The sequence below is a fragment of the Bombus vosnesenskii genome, unplaced genomic scaffold (genome assembly GCF_011952255.1).
Source record: "Bombus vosnesenskii isolate JDL3184/JDL3185 unplaced genomic scaffold, Bvos_JDL3184-5_v1.1 scf7180000013289, whole genome shotgun sequence".
Taxonomy (NCBI): domain Eukaryota; kingdom Metazoa; phylum Arthropoda; class Insecta; order Hymenoptera; family Apidae; genus Bombus; species Bombus vosnesenskii.
In genome coordinates, this window is record NW_022882942.1 from 2,277,750 (window position 1) to 2,294,800 (window position 17,051).

The window sequence follows — 17,051 nt, forward strand, 5'->3', positions numbered from 1 at the left end:
TCATTTTACTCGTGCGTTAAGATATTATTAGAAAAAAATTAAGATAATTTAAATAGAACACGGATATACATTAGTATATATATATATATATATTAACGTAGTATCGATGTTTCGTTAGTATTTTGCAGCCTAGCTTAGAGTAGTAACAGAAACAGTAGTTAAAAAACTTGATTTAGTAACATTTAACGATAAATGTAAATGAATATTCAGTTATTTTTACTTCAAGGTAAATATAATTAATTTAAAATGTATAAAAGATATAAATGTACTCGGAGAGTAGTGTATGGATATAAAGTAAAATAAGATAAGTGGATATTGCGATCTATTGTTCGTATCCGAGGTCACTCGAAGCCATCGCTTCTACTGTCCCAATTCAGGCCCATGTAGCACGAAGAGGGGTCCATGAAGAGACTAATACCGCGCATGCGTGGCCTTCGTCCTCGACTTGTCTCGAGGACAGCGCATGCGTTCACCAAGATGGCGGATAGGTTCTCACTCTTCAGTGGGCAAAGCTCTTTCAAAGCTGCGCCATATTAAAAAACTTGGATAAATTTTCTCGGGTTTTTAATCGATCTAAAGATACCATTTACGTTAAAATATTTCTTGTCCGTTTCTTTCATTTTATCGAAGTGAGATAAACAGACTGCGAGCGTGAATCCCGCGGTTTCAGGAAGTGAATTATGGGTAATGGAGAAGACGCGAGTGCCTTTGACGTTTACGAACCATATTGAAAGGCATTTGGAAAAGTTTTGTTACCAAAGAAAGGTATGCAGATTAACAAAATGAAAAGATATGTTTTTAAATAGCGTTAACAGATATCTCCGGTTTCGTAGCAACTAGATTTTAGATACTAATGTCCATTGTTATATATCATCGTTCGAGTAATTTAAATGCTGCTCGTGCAAATGATTTTGCGTTGTTTTTTAAATTAATTGGCAAAGTTGAAATTACACGTGTCACAATCTTTCATCGTCTTAGAGCTCAAAATTAAGGTTAATAATTTGGAAGTCGAACGATTCGCGTAAAAGATACTATACATTTTTTAGATACTCGTGAACTGTACGAAGGTATATAACATATGGGATTTATTAGTTGACATGTGCGAACGTCTTTATAGTTGGAAGATTTTGTTTCAAAAAGAAAATCTGTTTTTTTATTTTGTTAAAATTAAAAAGATTCGTTTAATCGAATATATGTAATCGAGTACTGTGATTCTAAGTATGAAATATTTCTATCGATGTTGCGTTAATATCTTACGAGATTGAAATAATCGAATAGAAAAAGGAAGATATAACGAGAAAGATTATAGAATTAGAACGATAGCCATTATATATTAAATTATAAATCTTTTAGATGAAAATAATATATACCGAACATTGCTTTAGTAAGATTCTCCATTACTCGGAGATTTTAGACTATTCGATTATTCGACCATTAACAAAAGTGAAAGTCCCTTGCCATTGGAGAGATATTTTCATAATAAAGATTAAAGATTACACGATAATCTATTACCATTGAAACAGATTTTTCAAATATTTCTCATTTAAATATTACGTCGCTTATTAATAACGCTTCTTTGTTACTAATTCTCTTTAAATGGTTCTGACATTTCTAATAAAATGGCGTAGAATTTTGTAATATTTTATTGTTTTTCAAATAACGACACTCGAAATGTATATTAATCGATATCGTAAGTACGCGACGATATGTTACTTTTGTATTCTAATATTTTTATACATCTGAAAATATCGTTCGGTCTTTAGAAGTATGCAAAGTAAGCAAACACGATAAAAATTAATCTTTATACATAGAATCGAAAATCTGCCGGTGTTTATCGCGAACATATTTAACAATCAGTGTTGCTGTATTTAAAATTTTAACGAATCAATGAATTCGTAATAATAACTATAGAGAAAGAAGTATTGCTTCGTACGTGTGTGTGTGTGTGTGTGTGTATATATATCTACAGATATATATCTACAGAGTATCTACACTCGTTATTAATAGCTGTACTTATAATCACGAGGATTTCTCAGTCACTTATCCGATCATCTATTTTATTCAGTTAATTACATACTCGAGTAATTATTAGTACAGAAATGCGATTGGCATGCAGAGTCAATGTCTGTATCAAGGATTCCCCAAATCTATTTTCGAAATTCTTTGTTCTATAAACATATATAATTGATTATTGATTATTATTGACTTGATTATTCGTTTATTTCACGCGGTACTGTTAACTGCGATAAAACCGAACGATTAGTAAGAAATTATAACGATATCGTAATATTATTAGAAGAGGAAGCGATTAAACTGGAAGAAATGAAAATGTCAAGCAACCAAAGAAACGCCTACTTGTCTGTTTTAAATGGAAAAAGGAATAGAAAAGGAAGGAAAAGCGTAATTTTCATACGTATGCGAATTTTATACGATAGATACGATAGATACGATAGGTAGGTATAGGTAGAAGGAGATTTCAACGCCTATATTAATAGGCGATGTCGCGACGCGTACATACCTAATACATACGTATATACGTATATACGTATATAATATCTACTAAAATACGTCTATAATAAAATCTTCGATTTAGGTTTCCTCGCGATGGACACGATTAACGAATATCAATTTCATTTTATAATTACCACGTTCATTTATTCGTATCCTTTAGCTACAGACGTCCGTATTCTCGTTATTACTACAGTACTCTCGTGTTTACAGTATAGTTTTCGGATGATTTAATCGATCTACGTTATCGACGAATTTTATCCACCAAATCGACATTCGTATTCCCTTCTCAAGCTATCTGAAGCTATCTGAAGCTATCTGAAGCTATCTGAAGCTATCTGAAGCTATCCGAAGCTACGTCAAGCTACCCGAACAATTTGAAACAATTCTCTGGTAAATTATAACGAGTACTCTATAGTTAAGGGTTGTTTTAAATGTACTACGTGTCCGAAAGCTTATGAACCGGTGTACTGTACGTGATACCTACTTAAGCGTATATATATGTATATTCGCAGATACTTTCGTATGTACATACGTATATCATAGGTACGTACATGGCACACACGTATAACGTTTATATGCGCACGTACTTAGGTACGTCCGCGAAACGTGTTAAGGAACACGCATTTCGTATTCGATTCGTGCACGCCTTACGGCACGGCGCACATTCGTTCCTTTAAGCAGCGTGGAAAAACCGACACCGGCCGATACATTCTAAAAATGCTCAAAACTTCTCTCGCAACTTCTCTCGACACGCAACGATCTAAAGATGTTGCGGCTGCATAGTCGCCGCACGGCCCCGGTCAAGCGTTACGCTCCTTCGCAAATACGATCCGAATTTAGAAATACTTTTACCGAATATATTCGTCATGTTCTATATGCCGCGTTCCAGTACGACAGCCACGTAATTGAATATCGTGGCACGAAAATAGGATATGCGCTACGTGGAAATATTTCGTTCATTTTTTTTTTCTTTTTTTATCCCATATGTAGGTTTCCTTGACTTTCAACCGGTACATGATTTTCGTTTATCTTTTTCCAAATCTTCCAGCATCTGCCGCGAAGAATAATATGCCGCGTAGAATAACAAAGAAACGGAAGAAGGTCGTTTAATCGATTTGTATATCACACTCTGTTCTACCATATATTCGATATCGATGATACGAACGAAAAGTAGAGAAAAATTGTATCCGTATTTCTTTAAGCGACACCTCTCCTACCCTACTACTACAGAAAAGGACAAGCATAGTATAATCGATGTTTCGCTGTGAATAATTATCGTATCGCAGCTACCGATAGCAATTTCAGTGCACCATTCTTTCGTTACTAGTACGATACTCCTTTACGTTACATCCTTACCTTTTATTTATCGATAACAATTATATAAAGAATAAAGAATCTCCGAGGATTACGTTCTCCATTGCCATTAAAAATAGAAATTGGTTTCTTCAAAAGCTCTTCAAAATTAGACTCGAATAATTTGAATACGCGCAACATCGATTCTCGAATAAATCACGTAAAACGTATTTGGACGCTAGCGACCTACGATCTTTACCAGAGGAACAACTTTCGATACGAATATTCCTTGGCTCGGTGTTCGAATTAACCGAAAGGAACGTGAAAGTGGAAAGAACACAGGACAATTTTTCTACCATCAAATATTACCATATAATTTTCTGCTATATAGGCCTACGTGCTAGTAGGTACAGCCAAATATGGCAACGTTATGGCGAGAAGTGGCGTTAATCTACATAGAGAATCGACGGAGATTTCATCGCGTACGACAAAGTGTAGCTGTCCGAAATATCTTTGCGATGCCCGACAGGGTATAACGACGACTTTAAGGAAGACGGGGAAAACGAAAGATCGTCGTGAAACAATTCTCTCTTAGATAGCCACGAAAAAAGAAGAGAATGCAGTTGCAAAGGAAAACGAGATTAATACGAAATAATCTCTTTCTTCGACTTTTGGCCAAACGAAGAACAGAGCAACAAAGTCAACTTTTTCGTTAAAAACAGAGGAGAGGAAGACGAAGAAGGAAAAGAAGATTAAAATATATAGACGATAAACTTTCCAACGATTTATGTCCGAGCGAAGCACCATGGAAAAAGGGTTTCGATTCCGCATAGAATTTCCCTGAAACTCCTGGCTTTCACTTCTCTCCGAAGAATGCGAAGGCTGAGCGCCGCCAGACCCGTACCAACTGCCCCCTTCACCAGCGTGCAATACGTTTAGACAATTTTTCAACATCGCCTCGGACAGAGTCGCTCGTCGCGCGTCTCGTCTTCCCCGCTTTTCATCCTTTCGAGAAGGTGAAAGACACGTCGCTTTTGCGAACGCGATTCAAATTCTCTTTCCTCGAAATGTTAACGACTCGGAATGACTAAAGAAACGTACGATTTTTCGCAACACGGTGTTACGCGAGAAAGTGTAAGCGTAAGTTGCTTCTTCGATCTTCTTCTTTTCCTTCCTCTTCTTCATCTTCTTCTTTTTCCGTCTATCCCGAAAGAGAAAGGTTTATTTTCGGTATTTGACACGTGTGAATGTTTGTTAATAGAGTTACGTTAAAATAAATATCGGAAATCGGGTATAAACGGGTGGGACACGGTGGAAGAACGTAATTTCAAGGTAAAATGTATAAACGTTTTGATCCAGTGAATTAATGAATCAACGACGAACAAGCAACTATAGACGTTTTTAAACGTATACGTCGTACGTCGTTCGATCGAAACATCGAAAATAATAAAAAACTAAATTACATTTACATGTCGCGTTTAAAAATTAAAAGTCACGAACTATAATTACACTATAAAAACGTTAATTATTTATATATATATATATATATATACCAACAAGATAAAATGCGGTGGATCGATCGGCATGCATAATCGGGATGAATATGCGATTCAGATAATAACGTTTATTTAATCAGGTGAGGAGTTACGCGGTCAGCGTACTTATTACATCGCGTAGAAAGATTGCACGGTGAAAGTATCGGCTGTTTATATTTGCTCTTAAAAAATTGAATTATTGCTCGATAGTCTTTGTTACGTAACGACGATAACTTTCAAAGTTTAAATCTTCGCCGTGATTTCATCGATCATCGATCTTGTACATGGATAATGCGTTATTCGCAACGAGTTTCGATAGCGATATAAAGACTATTTGCCAAATTCTCGCTAATTATACGAAGCAATTATAGCAGGATAACAATTTTAAGTATACGTGAAATTGCGCGTAACGCGAAATTTTAAAAAAGAAACGAATGTTTTCGCATAGATTGAGAGAGTGTTTCGGTGAAAAATGGTATCGAGGCGGAAGATTCTATCTCGATCGAGGGACAACCTCGTTGAAGCGCAATACGAGGATCAAGACGAGGAGGACGTGTGGTATAATCTTGATAAACTTTACAAGGTAAAGTAGTAATACACCCCATTGCTAATAATATAAAAGTGATATTCAATTATATTAATAGTAATAATAATAATTAAGTTACGTTAAGTTACAACCCACTAGAACCGGTTAAGAAAAATTATCCTCTAACTTTGATTGCCCGTAACGTTGCAGAGCACTGTATCGGTCTTAAACGTTCTCTTGTTTATAGACGTAAGAGAACGTAAGAGATAAAACGTTGGACACTGTTTAAGAACAAGTTGTTACAATTACACGTATACGATATAAAAATTATATATGATTTCCCTTATCACAAGTAATTTTAATTTGACAAATTTTTCTCTCCTACAATTATTTTCTACGAGATATTCAATTTGCTGGTTCGCTCTGTATACGACCGTTATATCGAGGAAAAACACGTATACAACGATGGTATAACATTGATGTTTTATTTCAGGATCATATCCAAGAAGTACTGGACAAATGGAACCAAATCGACGACGAAATTTGGGCCAAGGTAATCGTTTTCGAAAGGAACCGCAGGGTAGCAAAAGCGTACGCCAGGGCACCTGTTCTCACGATTAATGGATCTAACGATGGATTCGATGGTTTCAGGTAAACGAACCGTATTACGATCTTTAAATGCCATCTTCTAAACAAAATTCCAAGTATCCTCAACGCGGTTAAACAGTTAACGAAACGGATAAAAAAATCTCGGTAGTAAAGTATATATATATAAAAAAAAAAAAGAAAAAAAAATATATAGAAGGAAAGTTGTAGGGGAAACAACAAATTATTACGTTTTCTGTTCTTTGTGAAACATAGGATAGGATTGTGCGGTTTCGAAAATCCTATGAGGGATACGAAAACGGAAGAGGCGAAGAAACACATTAACCAAGGTGTAAAGATTAAAATGGACGAGCAAGGGAACATATTAATAAAAAGGTTGTGTAAAAATAACGTTTACATAAAGCCGACCAGTCAGGAAGACAACGCAATTGGAGCAGAAATTGCACGGAATTCTCAAGGAGCGTTAGAACATGAGAAACCGGGGAAAGTAAGCGTTCCACGATATATTTTGCTCCGATTCCTCAAACCCATCTTTTTCTTTCATTTCGCTTATACAGATACTATATACATAACAAATTTCTTTCCATGTTCTATCGTCGTTCTTTTTAAATCTGTTACCAGGTGTTCGATATGAATAAGTTTCAAACGAATCTTTCCCGGGAGACTCGAAGAGCATATCCGGACAGAAGAAGATTAGAAATGCAGTGTCTGAGCGCAATTGTTTTCGTCAAAACTGAACCAGACCTTCTTCAATGTCCCGTTTGGGTCCTCATTGTAAATGTTGTCGGTTTAGACATGTTGAAGTCCAAATTACCACCAGGTGTAGTGAATCAACGATTTTACCGATTGTTTCGTTCGACGTTTAACGTAAATCTGTGCTCGTACATAACGTACAAATAAATTAGTTCTAGCGTTACAAAGGCCCGTGGATATTAAAAATCGACCTAGGATACCGATTCCCGATGAAGATCCGTATAGTATAGCAGGAGTTTCATCTTCGATTGGAGTTTCCGAGGCGTTCCAGCAGGACCGAGAAGCTCGAGAACAGATCTACGCTCAATCAACGAGTAGTAGACAAAGAAGAGCCGAAAGGCCACCGAAACTACCGCCAAGGGAGAATATTTATAGTCATGACATACCTAAAGTAATTATATGTACACAATTTTTCATTCCACCGTTACTTTTTAATGTTACTTTAAAACAATGATATTTAATGATATTCATTTCACTCGTTTCAGCCTGATTATGACGACATAGAAGATGACTATGCTAGAAAACCTGTCATAACGAACGAGGACAAGAGAAATAGAAACGACGACAAAAAGAAATACGGTAAACTTTCGGTTCTTTAACAAATTATCGACGCATTTAAACCATTATTATGAATATTTAGACAAAAATGATGAGAGTTCTTTTCTTTTGAGAAACTAATAATCGTACATATGTTCCTTTTTCAACAGACGATCCGTATTACTGCGGATTAAGAGCTCGTGTTCCTAACTTTGTAAAGATGGCGAAAAATAGTAAAGTCTCGACAAGAATGTACGCCAGACCTCCTAATCAAGCAACATATGCTGCTACCGGTTACGCTAGTAGCCAATCCTCTCAAATTTATGGCCATTTACCTGGCAATCGACCGCCAATTATGTATCACGCACGAAGCTTCGAAAGTGGACTTGGTATTGTAACATACTTTTGCAAAAATTCTGAAAAATTCCGAAAAATTCCGAAAAATTCCGAAAAATTTCGAAAAATTTCGAAAAATTCTGAAAAATTTAATATATAATAACAATCTAATCCAACGTATTAATCGATATATTAAAAAATAACTAACAAATTCCTCACTTTTCGTTTTTCTTTTTTCGCAGATTCAGATGGTAGAAACGAATCACCGTATAACCATATATATGGAAGGTTTCCTGTACCGACCAGAGGTGTAATTCCTCCTACACCCAGAGCGATGTATATCGGAGAGTGGGACTAAAAATAAAGAAAATTAACAAAAAGCAAGTTAGCATATAAACGAGTGAACTACAAGTTTCAAACGAGGACGAAACAATATCACCAAATGCAGGTATAATAGAACGTAAAAGACAGTTAAAAGAACCTTATGCATAAAAATGTATGCATTCGTTAAAAACGGAATAAAATAAAGACTACGCGCAACACATACAAATATAAGTAAATAATTAGCAACAGAAAGGACTAAAACGAGAGTGGAGTAGTTATAAAAAAGGAAGAACTAATCTTCCGTTTGTACCTATAAACTGTATATTGTTAATGTACTACTTGAAATACTCAAATTTTTATTGCAATAAAATTGTAGAACAATGCCAACTTTTATTTATACACCTTTGAGGAAGTATAAAGTTTTCTGATTAAAAGTGGTAAAAAACATTTTAATATAAAAAGGGAATATAAAGATATATAAAATTAATACAAAATTTTTGTCCAATCTAATACAACTTGTAGGATATGATAGGAGTTGTATACAATATGTAGAAGCAATTTCTTACGAAGGTGAAAAAAGATTCTTCATTTTATCAAATAATTAAAAAATCCAATCCTCGTGTCTTTGTCAAAGGTTGTAACAATAATTGCTTTCGTCGGTTAACTTAATCATTTTCTTTTTTCTATTATTCTAAACCCTCATTTTATTTGTTCGGTAATCCATTTATTATACTGATGATCTTTTCTGCAGGAATTTTTGATTTTAATAAATTTATCGTATGATCGGTAACAGACTCTTCGTTTATTTTCAAAATTTTTATAATTTCATCTGCAGAAGAGATTTTTGACACTTCGATCCAATATCCTACAAGATATTTTAGTAATTCTCCCATTGTTTCTTTTGAATCTTCTTCTTCTTCTTTCATTGCTACAAAAAATAACCATAGTATATCTATAAATATCTATAGTACAGAAAGTCATTCATATATAACGATATAATTCACCTGTGTTGATGCTAACTATAATTTTTAAAACTGTTGCATCTATATCGACTGTCGAGTCTGCCCTTAAAAATCCTTTCCATCGAAAATCGAGAATCATTTCTGCACATCTATGAACGCAAGAAGCTTTGGTCTCATCCAAAGGATAAAGATTCCACGGATCGATAAAACTTGCTAAAATTCTTCGTAGAATCTCTACTGTTCTGTTTAAATTGTCTTCTTGCAAGATCTCTTGATGAATTTGATGTCCTTTTCGAACGATCGAAAACAACTCCAACCAATCTTCAAGATATTTTAAAGTCGAAGGTGAATAAGGTGCTTCGTCTTGAGGAAAAACTTCTTCGAAGGATTCCAACATCCCTACAAGTTTCAAATTTCTCGTTTGCCTTCTATCTCATACAGATGGATTGGATAATTTTTCGTTAAAAATATAATGAAATTTGGCACCTGGCAGAAAACTAGAAGATTCGAATAGCTCATCCAATAATGTTTTCCCAGATGAAAGATCGATCTCTGCCGAAGAACGCAAAAAACTTGTCGTTGCGATCAAAAGTTCCTCTGTAATAATTTATTTCGATCGGTATCAAATTCAAATTTCTATTTGTTTTTAATCTCATTATTACTACTGTTGCAAAGAGTAAGTATTACTGTAGTTACCGTTTGTGGAACTTTTTAAGATAAAAGGAACCACCTCCCTTAAAAACGTTGAATTTCTTAAATTAACTCTCCATTTTGATTCAGGATTGATTTGAATATTCCAAAGCGCAGAACGTAGAAGACGAAGTATTTGTACTAATGTAGCAGCATCTTCGGAAGAAAGGAGGCGAAGAATCGTTTCAAGAAGCTCCTCTTTCTCTCCCAATATATCAAGCACTGACGGTTCGCAAGTCATATTGCCAATTATTCCCAAAATTATTTCCTATAAAAATAAGAATACTAAGAAGCTTTTACATATAATATAAAATGCGAAAGGAAATATAGTTTTTTGTCATAATTTATAGTCAAAAATTTACTATTGTGATTTATGGATTTTTAAAAGGAGGTTTAAAAATTTGTACAAAATAGGTTCAAAGTATTTTAATATACGGAAAGGATAAATAGAAAATAAGATTAAGAAATTCTAACTATTCGATTAGCGAGTAATTTTTACGACTTTGCGAGCGATTTATGACTTAAAAAAATTTAGATACATTATAAGCAAATAGCTTCTATTTATTAGCGTTTCGATTCAGTTATTTTAATTAGAAAATCATTAAGAACCATAAAGGATTCGATATATATAAAAGGAGTTTACGGTGTATAGAAATCAAGGGCTGCAAGTTCTTATAGTCTAGAAATCATGGAACTATGGAAATGTTTTCTAAAATTTTTATTGAATAAATAAAATACAGATCTAAGAGATAAAATAATCTTGAAATAAATCGTACCGTAAATCTTGGTTCTTCGGATGAATTCAAAGCAAATTCTGCAATTTTAAGAAAATCATTATCTACAAGAAAGTTAACAATGTCTTTCTCTGCAGTCATATCCCATAACGTGCATAAGTCGTACTCCACTTTCTCGTTCCAGCCATCTTCGAAAACCTTTGCAATATTCAATTTATTTAAACTATTACATTATTTACTTTGAATATGCTCGTATAACAAATGTTAATATATAAGTATGTCTAAGTAGATATGTGTATGTTGTATAGATTAAACGCATAAATAATTTTTATCAAAATGCTTCAATTATATGTAACTTTGAAAGAGCTAAGACTATTTGGTAAAACGAATGAATTTACAAAGTTTATTATAATTATTAAGACATAATATAGCTTATTTATATCGTCAAAATAAACATCTTTAATATAACAGAGATTTAAGTAATACCTTTCTTAAAACATGACTTATTGAAATTTAACAATGAAACATAGGAAATTAATACGAGCTTGAATCAAATGTAACTCAACTCATGATACGTACCTTTGATATTGAAAGTAAAATATTGATTATCCATTTGCTGCTATAAAGAGTATCTCCTACAGTATCTCCTTTCAACTTTTCAATTTCGTCTTCTCCGATTTCTTGAGTTTCTAACAGTACGTTTGGTTCCACTTCGTCAGTTTCAGGTTCCTGAACCTCGCTCATTCTTCCTACTCGCTAAACCACTATTATTTCTACAGTATTTTTTACGAATTATTATTGATTTTACAGATAGTTACATTAAGTTGATAATAATTTGAGCAAAGATATACTTAGAGAAATAATAATTTATCACAAATTATTCACTTTCTGGTACGAACTTGGCACAGCTGATCGATGTAAATGGAGATAACCTAACCTTTTTCGACACTTGCTGTTGCTTTAGCTTATTTAGTTAAACGAATTTTACTAATGTTTAGCCCTGCGATATTTTTCGTGTCATTTACATCGCAGCCACCAGCGTAAATTCTAAATTGCGAATTCAAAATCATATCGATAACTCAAGATCGAATTTGATATCTACCAGTCACTGAAAACATAATATTCCAAGTGAAATATCGTACGAACCTTAAGGAAACCACACAACATTAGTGCGGATTTCTATTGAGATCTTACATGAATTTAGCTGCGAATTATAAAAAAGAATACATATATGCCTCGTTTCTTTTTTTATCTTATTGTATCGCAAATTAAAATTAAAAGAATTAAAAATAAAAAATTGCAAATTATATATCCATCTATAATGTATTATATCTGTCCTTTTTCCACGGGAAGATGAATTAAAATATTTAAAAGCTTGATATATAATATTTATTTTCTTAATGATTCACATTCTACAAATTACAAAAGAAGAACGAACTTATCTGTATCATAGCTGTAAAAGAAAAGACGAGAAGAAACATAAATAATATATTTCATCTCCGTTTCCAGTTCTACTTTCTTATCTCCTCGCGTATCAACGTAGCTAGCGTTGAAAGCGCCTGAAAAGAAAAGAACGACGTAATATAATTTTCACATAAGAATATGTGAAATATATAAACGATCTTGAATATATAAACAAATTAGTAGAAAAGTAGATATATCAGACGTTAGAAGAAGATTGATGCGATACTATAAATTATTAGGTGAATTAAATACAAAACGGAATCAAAGAAAACAAGAACCTTATCGATTTCTTGCGGTGTCGCGTAACTGTAGCATAGTCTGAGATGCTGTTCAGGTTTCGAGCGGTCGTGGTTAAACGCATGACCGGGAATAAGAAAAATCCCTTGGGAAATACACTTCATCCTTGCCAATTCCATTACATCTTTCGTTTTATTCACTTTTAGCCAAACGAACATCCCACCCTTTGGAACGTTCCATTCTGCCAATCCTAAAATATAAAAGATGCTTTTGTTTCGAGATAGAGAAAAAAATACCAAGTTCAAAATTTTCGATTTTTAAAAAACGAAACCTTGCTGTAATTTGATATTATTATATACCGGTAAGATGTTTTTCCATCAAAGACAGCATAATGTCTCGTCTTTCGTGATAAAATTTCTGAATGTCGTTAAAATGTTGCCGTATCTTCTCCAGATCCCATACGTTTAGTAATTTGAACAGCAAAACCTGTAAAAATAATAATCATCGACGAAGGAAAATACTTTGATTTCCGTATGAAATATTCGTAATGTACGTAAGATTGTAAAAATTACTTGCGATAAAGAGGAAGCGTGAATATTTGTTGCTTCCATATGTGTAGTTAATTTTTTAATGACTTCTTTATGCGCTGTAACAACGCCTAATCTAAGACCGGCGCTTAGAATTTTGCTGAAAGAATCCAAACGTATTACACGTCCTTTGGTATCCAATTCGAGGAAGGTGGTAGGTTTCTTATCGACGAAATGGATAAAACAATAGGGATCGTCCTCGATGATTAAAAAGTTGTATGTATCAGCCAATTCGTAAACTTCCCTTCTTCGCGATTCCGTCAAAACTGTTCCCGTTGGATTGGCTCCTGTAGGATTCGCGTAAAGGACCTACGAAACAAGTTCATCCTTCTTTATATCCGAATATGGTAATACGTAGTAATATACGATCGATTACGTAAAATTATCTCTTGATTTTCAATTTTCTCTGCAACTCACTTTTGGCATTGGTTTACCACTGTCTCGTCTTTCTTCGCAAATTTTTCTTATATTTGCCGGAATTATACCATCCCGATCTTGTGAAATTTCGATGAATTCTGGCATTAAAGGTGTGAGCTGAAGAAAAGACGAATAACGTTGAAGAGTTTAATAAAATAAAATCTATTAAAACAGCTTGAGAATATCGAGGTATTTAGTCTTAGTTAGAGAGAGATCGAAATCATTAAAAAAAAAAAAAAAAAAAAAAAAAAATAATAATAAACGAATGCGTAGATTTACCGCATTTAGAATTCCGTCGTAAGTCGGTGTTTGAACCATCACAGGATCGCCTGTTTCTAAAGTCATCTCGAAAATTTTGCTACACCCGTCCATCGATCCAGACGTGAAAAGTACGTCCCAGTCTTTGTATATCGGCTTGTGCCAATATTCTTGAAATTCTCGCATTTTTTTTAACAATGGTAAGTATCTTAAATGGAGAAATAAAAGAATGAAAAATGATGGAAGAAGTATACGATACTATTTATATATATATATATATATATAATATTATCGCATACTATACAACATACATGAGCACTAGATGCACAACGATTAGTAAGCAAGAGAGAATAAGAGTGCAACGACATCGTTGTAATAGGTTATGGGCCTAAAGTACGAACGAAAGATTATTCTTATTGTACAGATTGTATTATCGTGTCTGCGAAATCATGGTACAGATAGTCGGATGACGATTGTGGGTGCAAAACCAAGTGGGGGGAAAAAAAGGAGAACATTTTTTCGTTTTCGAGAGAATCGAGTGTGAAAATGCATCAAGTAGCCGTTGATAGAGTAAAGTATATTTTATTGTTGTTTCTTATTTTCTAAATTACCCTTGGGAAGGACCATATTGAAGAGACCAGGACAACTCTTCTCCGACGAGTTTTACTTTTGTTCCACCCTTGTACGTTACGGAGATATCCACGAAAGGAAATGTCTTTGTATTCGGCATTCCATTAGCTAGACTTATCGCATCTTTCGCTTCTATAAATTTCATCGCTGTGCCATGCAAAGATGTTATTTACATATGAATTATCTTTATAAATTATCGTTTCCAAGAGATACAGGATAGACAGAGTTTTACGAATTGTCTAATAAAATATCAGATATCGCAGACAATGTTATTATAACAGCGATGATAAAAACGTTATTAATAAGAAATAAGATAGGAAAAAATTAAGAGTTCTTACCTAATTCACGAAGGATACTAGACTTTCGCCTTCTCGTGACATTCGTTAGAAACGTCGAAAAATCCATTATGAATTACGAACCACTGGTTAATTTTTAATATTTGACCTTTGTTTCGGTTAATTTTTGTCAAAACGATAGGCGTCCAAGCGAGTCGAATAACTCCGGCTTTACCCAATTTAATCGAGTCAGATAAATTCGGTAAATCGACAATTTCTAAATATTTTAAATTTATTATGAAATACGGGATCGATCGATACCGAGCGAGCGTGTCGAAAGTGATCGAGAGACTGGACTTCGGCACAACTATGATTTTAACGAAACTCAGCCTGTTATTCATGCGGTGGGTTATCATCAGCTTACATTGTTGATACGTTACGATCGAAACGTTACAAATCGGACCATTGTAATCGATGAAAATTTCCCTCAACCAGATATAAATCGATTATGGAATGGAAAAATATTTCACAAGAAAATAAATAAATTAATTATAGAAATGAAAAGATAAATGTATGGCGTAATTAAGTTTGTTCTTGCACTAATCGTAAACAGCGATATCATGGTGCATTGGTAAATAGGAAGATAAGATGCGCGTAAAAAGAACAAAAATCATGGAGGATATCACTTCAACGTCTTATGTTCAACATGTATATTTTATTTCGGTATCTGAAAAAATAGAGACACGGTAAAGAAAATGAGTATTCTACTATTATTCATCCATTGCAAAAAGGTTGTCGAGTAAGGATCGGAGAGATTATTGTTGTAAACAGCGTAAGTCGAGTACATTCTCATTGTAAAATGTTGCTTGTAAGTTTGCAGGGATTCGGATGTAGAAAGAATTACTTTCATCGTTATCATCGTTACTCGGTCGTATCTCAATAACCATGCCGAAAAATCGAAATATTCAACGAAGAAGATTTACATCGAGTGAAAATCATAAAGGCATGGTTTTCGACGTAATCGTACGATTTTCGTACTTTTCTTACGGTATTCTTTCTTTCTTTCTTTCTTCGCCACGTCGTACATCAGCGAGTAACGAAGAAAATGCACAAAAAGAGAAATAAATTCGACGAAATATCTTAATCGAATATTCGAATACATCGATATCTTTCGCGGAGACTGCCTGATCATTTCGATAATGGGAAAGAAAAATTTGTAAATTTAACGGGAAGGCATGACGAAAGAAAGTGATAGTAGGAAACGGTGAAAGTTTTATTGTTCGTACACATCAGGAAGGATCTTTCTTTAAAACGTTACGAAAGACGATAGAACTTTTTTTCCCCTCTCGTGATCATGATTTTCATCATAATCATAATCACCCTCTTTCCTCTTTCCTCTTTCCTCTTTCCTCTTTCCTCTTTCCTCGCGTTATCGTCCCTTATTGTTCTCGTTGACATTCGACACCTTCCCTTCCCTCGTTTTCTCTTCTAGTTTTTACAATTTCTCTATTGCTTTTATCTCTTATTTACTCTTTCGTCGCGTAATCGTGGAACGCTATCGTTATGATTGTTTTCTGCTTTTTTTTCCTCTTTTCTTCTTTTTTCTCCTCTTCTTGGCTTCTTACCTTAATTACAGCATTCTTTCCTCGTTATAATCAGACTGACAAGGATAATCACAATTACGATTACGATTGTCATCACTATAACTATTTATCGATTCAAATCGTTAATTATTAATTACGTTACCCCTTTTGATTCATCGAGATTATCGTCTGCGCGACAGTACTATCTAAATGATAATGGAAGAAGAGCCGGCGGAAAGGCACCAACACAAGTTTCGCGTTGTAACGTAATTACGTAAACATGTAGTCGGGTTCGCGTTTATATCGTTCCTTTATCGTCTAAAATTCTAAGATTCTCGATAAAACTTACGAATAAGAACAACAACAACATCGATCGTTAGTATCAAACTGCCAATACATAATATAGTATAAAACGATAAAGTAACGCCAACAAATAATTAATAAATAAACAAACGGTCGAACAATACTCGACACGACAAAATCAAGCAGCTTGACGAACAACGATAAAATAACGATTCTTGAAAAAGAAAAAAAAAAAGAAGAAAAAAAAAGGAGAAAAAGAAAAAAGAAAGAAGAAAGCGAAACATAAAATGTCGTATTTGCATCTAAAGGCAAAGATAAAAGATTATAAACGCGTCCCGATCGATGGAAAAATTTACAACATTGTTAATACTTGGCTCTCTGGTTTTTCTAGTTTTCTAGACACGATCGCGTGCATTCCGTGCATTCATACCGCGCTCATACTCGTCACAAGTCACAGACGCACATACATACACGAAGGATTTCTGCTTCT

At 34.0% G+C, this 17,051-nt stretch overlaps 3 protein-coding genes across 4 annotated transcripts; 1 reads left to right on the forward strand and 2 right to left on the reverse strand.

The window, feature by feature from the left end:
- Positions 1–447: 447 nt before the first annotated feature.
- On the forward strand, positions 448–8,803 carry LOC117232475. Its single transcript, XM_033491831.1, has 9 exons — positions 448–765; positions 5,788–5,922; positions 6,359–6,516; positions 6,727–6,958; positions 7,093–7,291; positions 7,377–7,615; positions 7,710–7,803; positions 7,932–8,150; positions 8,340–8,803. Exons 2-9 carry the CDS (start codon positions 5,812–5,814, stop codon positions 8,453–8,455), a joined length of 1,368 nt encoding a protein of 455 aa, XP_033347722.1. The 5' UTR covers positions 448–765; positions 5,788–5,811; the 3' UTR covers positions 8,456–8,803.
- Positions 8,761–11,952, reverse strand: LOC117232478 (protein saal1). 2 transcript variants are annotated; one of them, XM_033491840.1, is made up of 7 exons: positions 11,745–11,952; positions 11,387–11,580; positions 10,850–11,005; positions 10,080–10,341; positions 9,870–9,980; positions 9,426–9,782; positions 8,761–9,349 (listed from the first exon to the last, which is right to left on the reverse strand). In XM_033491840.1, exons 2-7 carry the CDS (start codon positions 11,549–11,551, stop codon positions 9,126–9,128), a joined length of 1,275 nt encoding a protein of 424 aa, XP_033347731.1. In that variant the 5' UTR covers positions 11,552–11,580; positions 11,745–11,952; the 3' UTR covers positions 8,761–9,125. The 2 variants fall into 2 exon arrangements, with proteins under 2 accessions (XP_033347731.1, XP_033347730.1); XM_033491839.1 differs by having other exon boundaries at positions 11,707–11,952.
- Positions 11,953–12,247: 295 nt separating this feature from the next.
- On the reverse strand, positions 12,248–15,035 carry LOC117232479 (kynurenine/alpha-aminoadipate aminotransferase, mitochondrial-like). Its single transcript, XM_033491841.1, has 8 exons — positions 14,739–15,035; positions 14,382–14,547; positions 13,792–13,978; positions 13,513–13,629; positions 13,081–13,404; positions 12,868–12,994; positions 12,550–12,758; positions 12,248–12,366 (listed from the first exon to the last, which is right to left on the reverse strand). Exons 1-8 carry the CDS (start codon positions 14,803–14,805, stop codon positions 12,319–12,321), a joined length of 1,245 nt encoding a protein of 414 aa, XP_033347732.1. The 5' UTR covers positions 14,806–15,035; the 3' UTR covers positions 12,248–12,318.
- Positions 15,036–17,051: the final 2,016 nt, after the last annotated feature.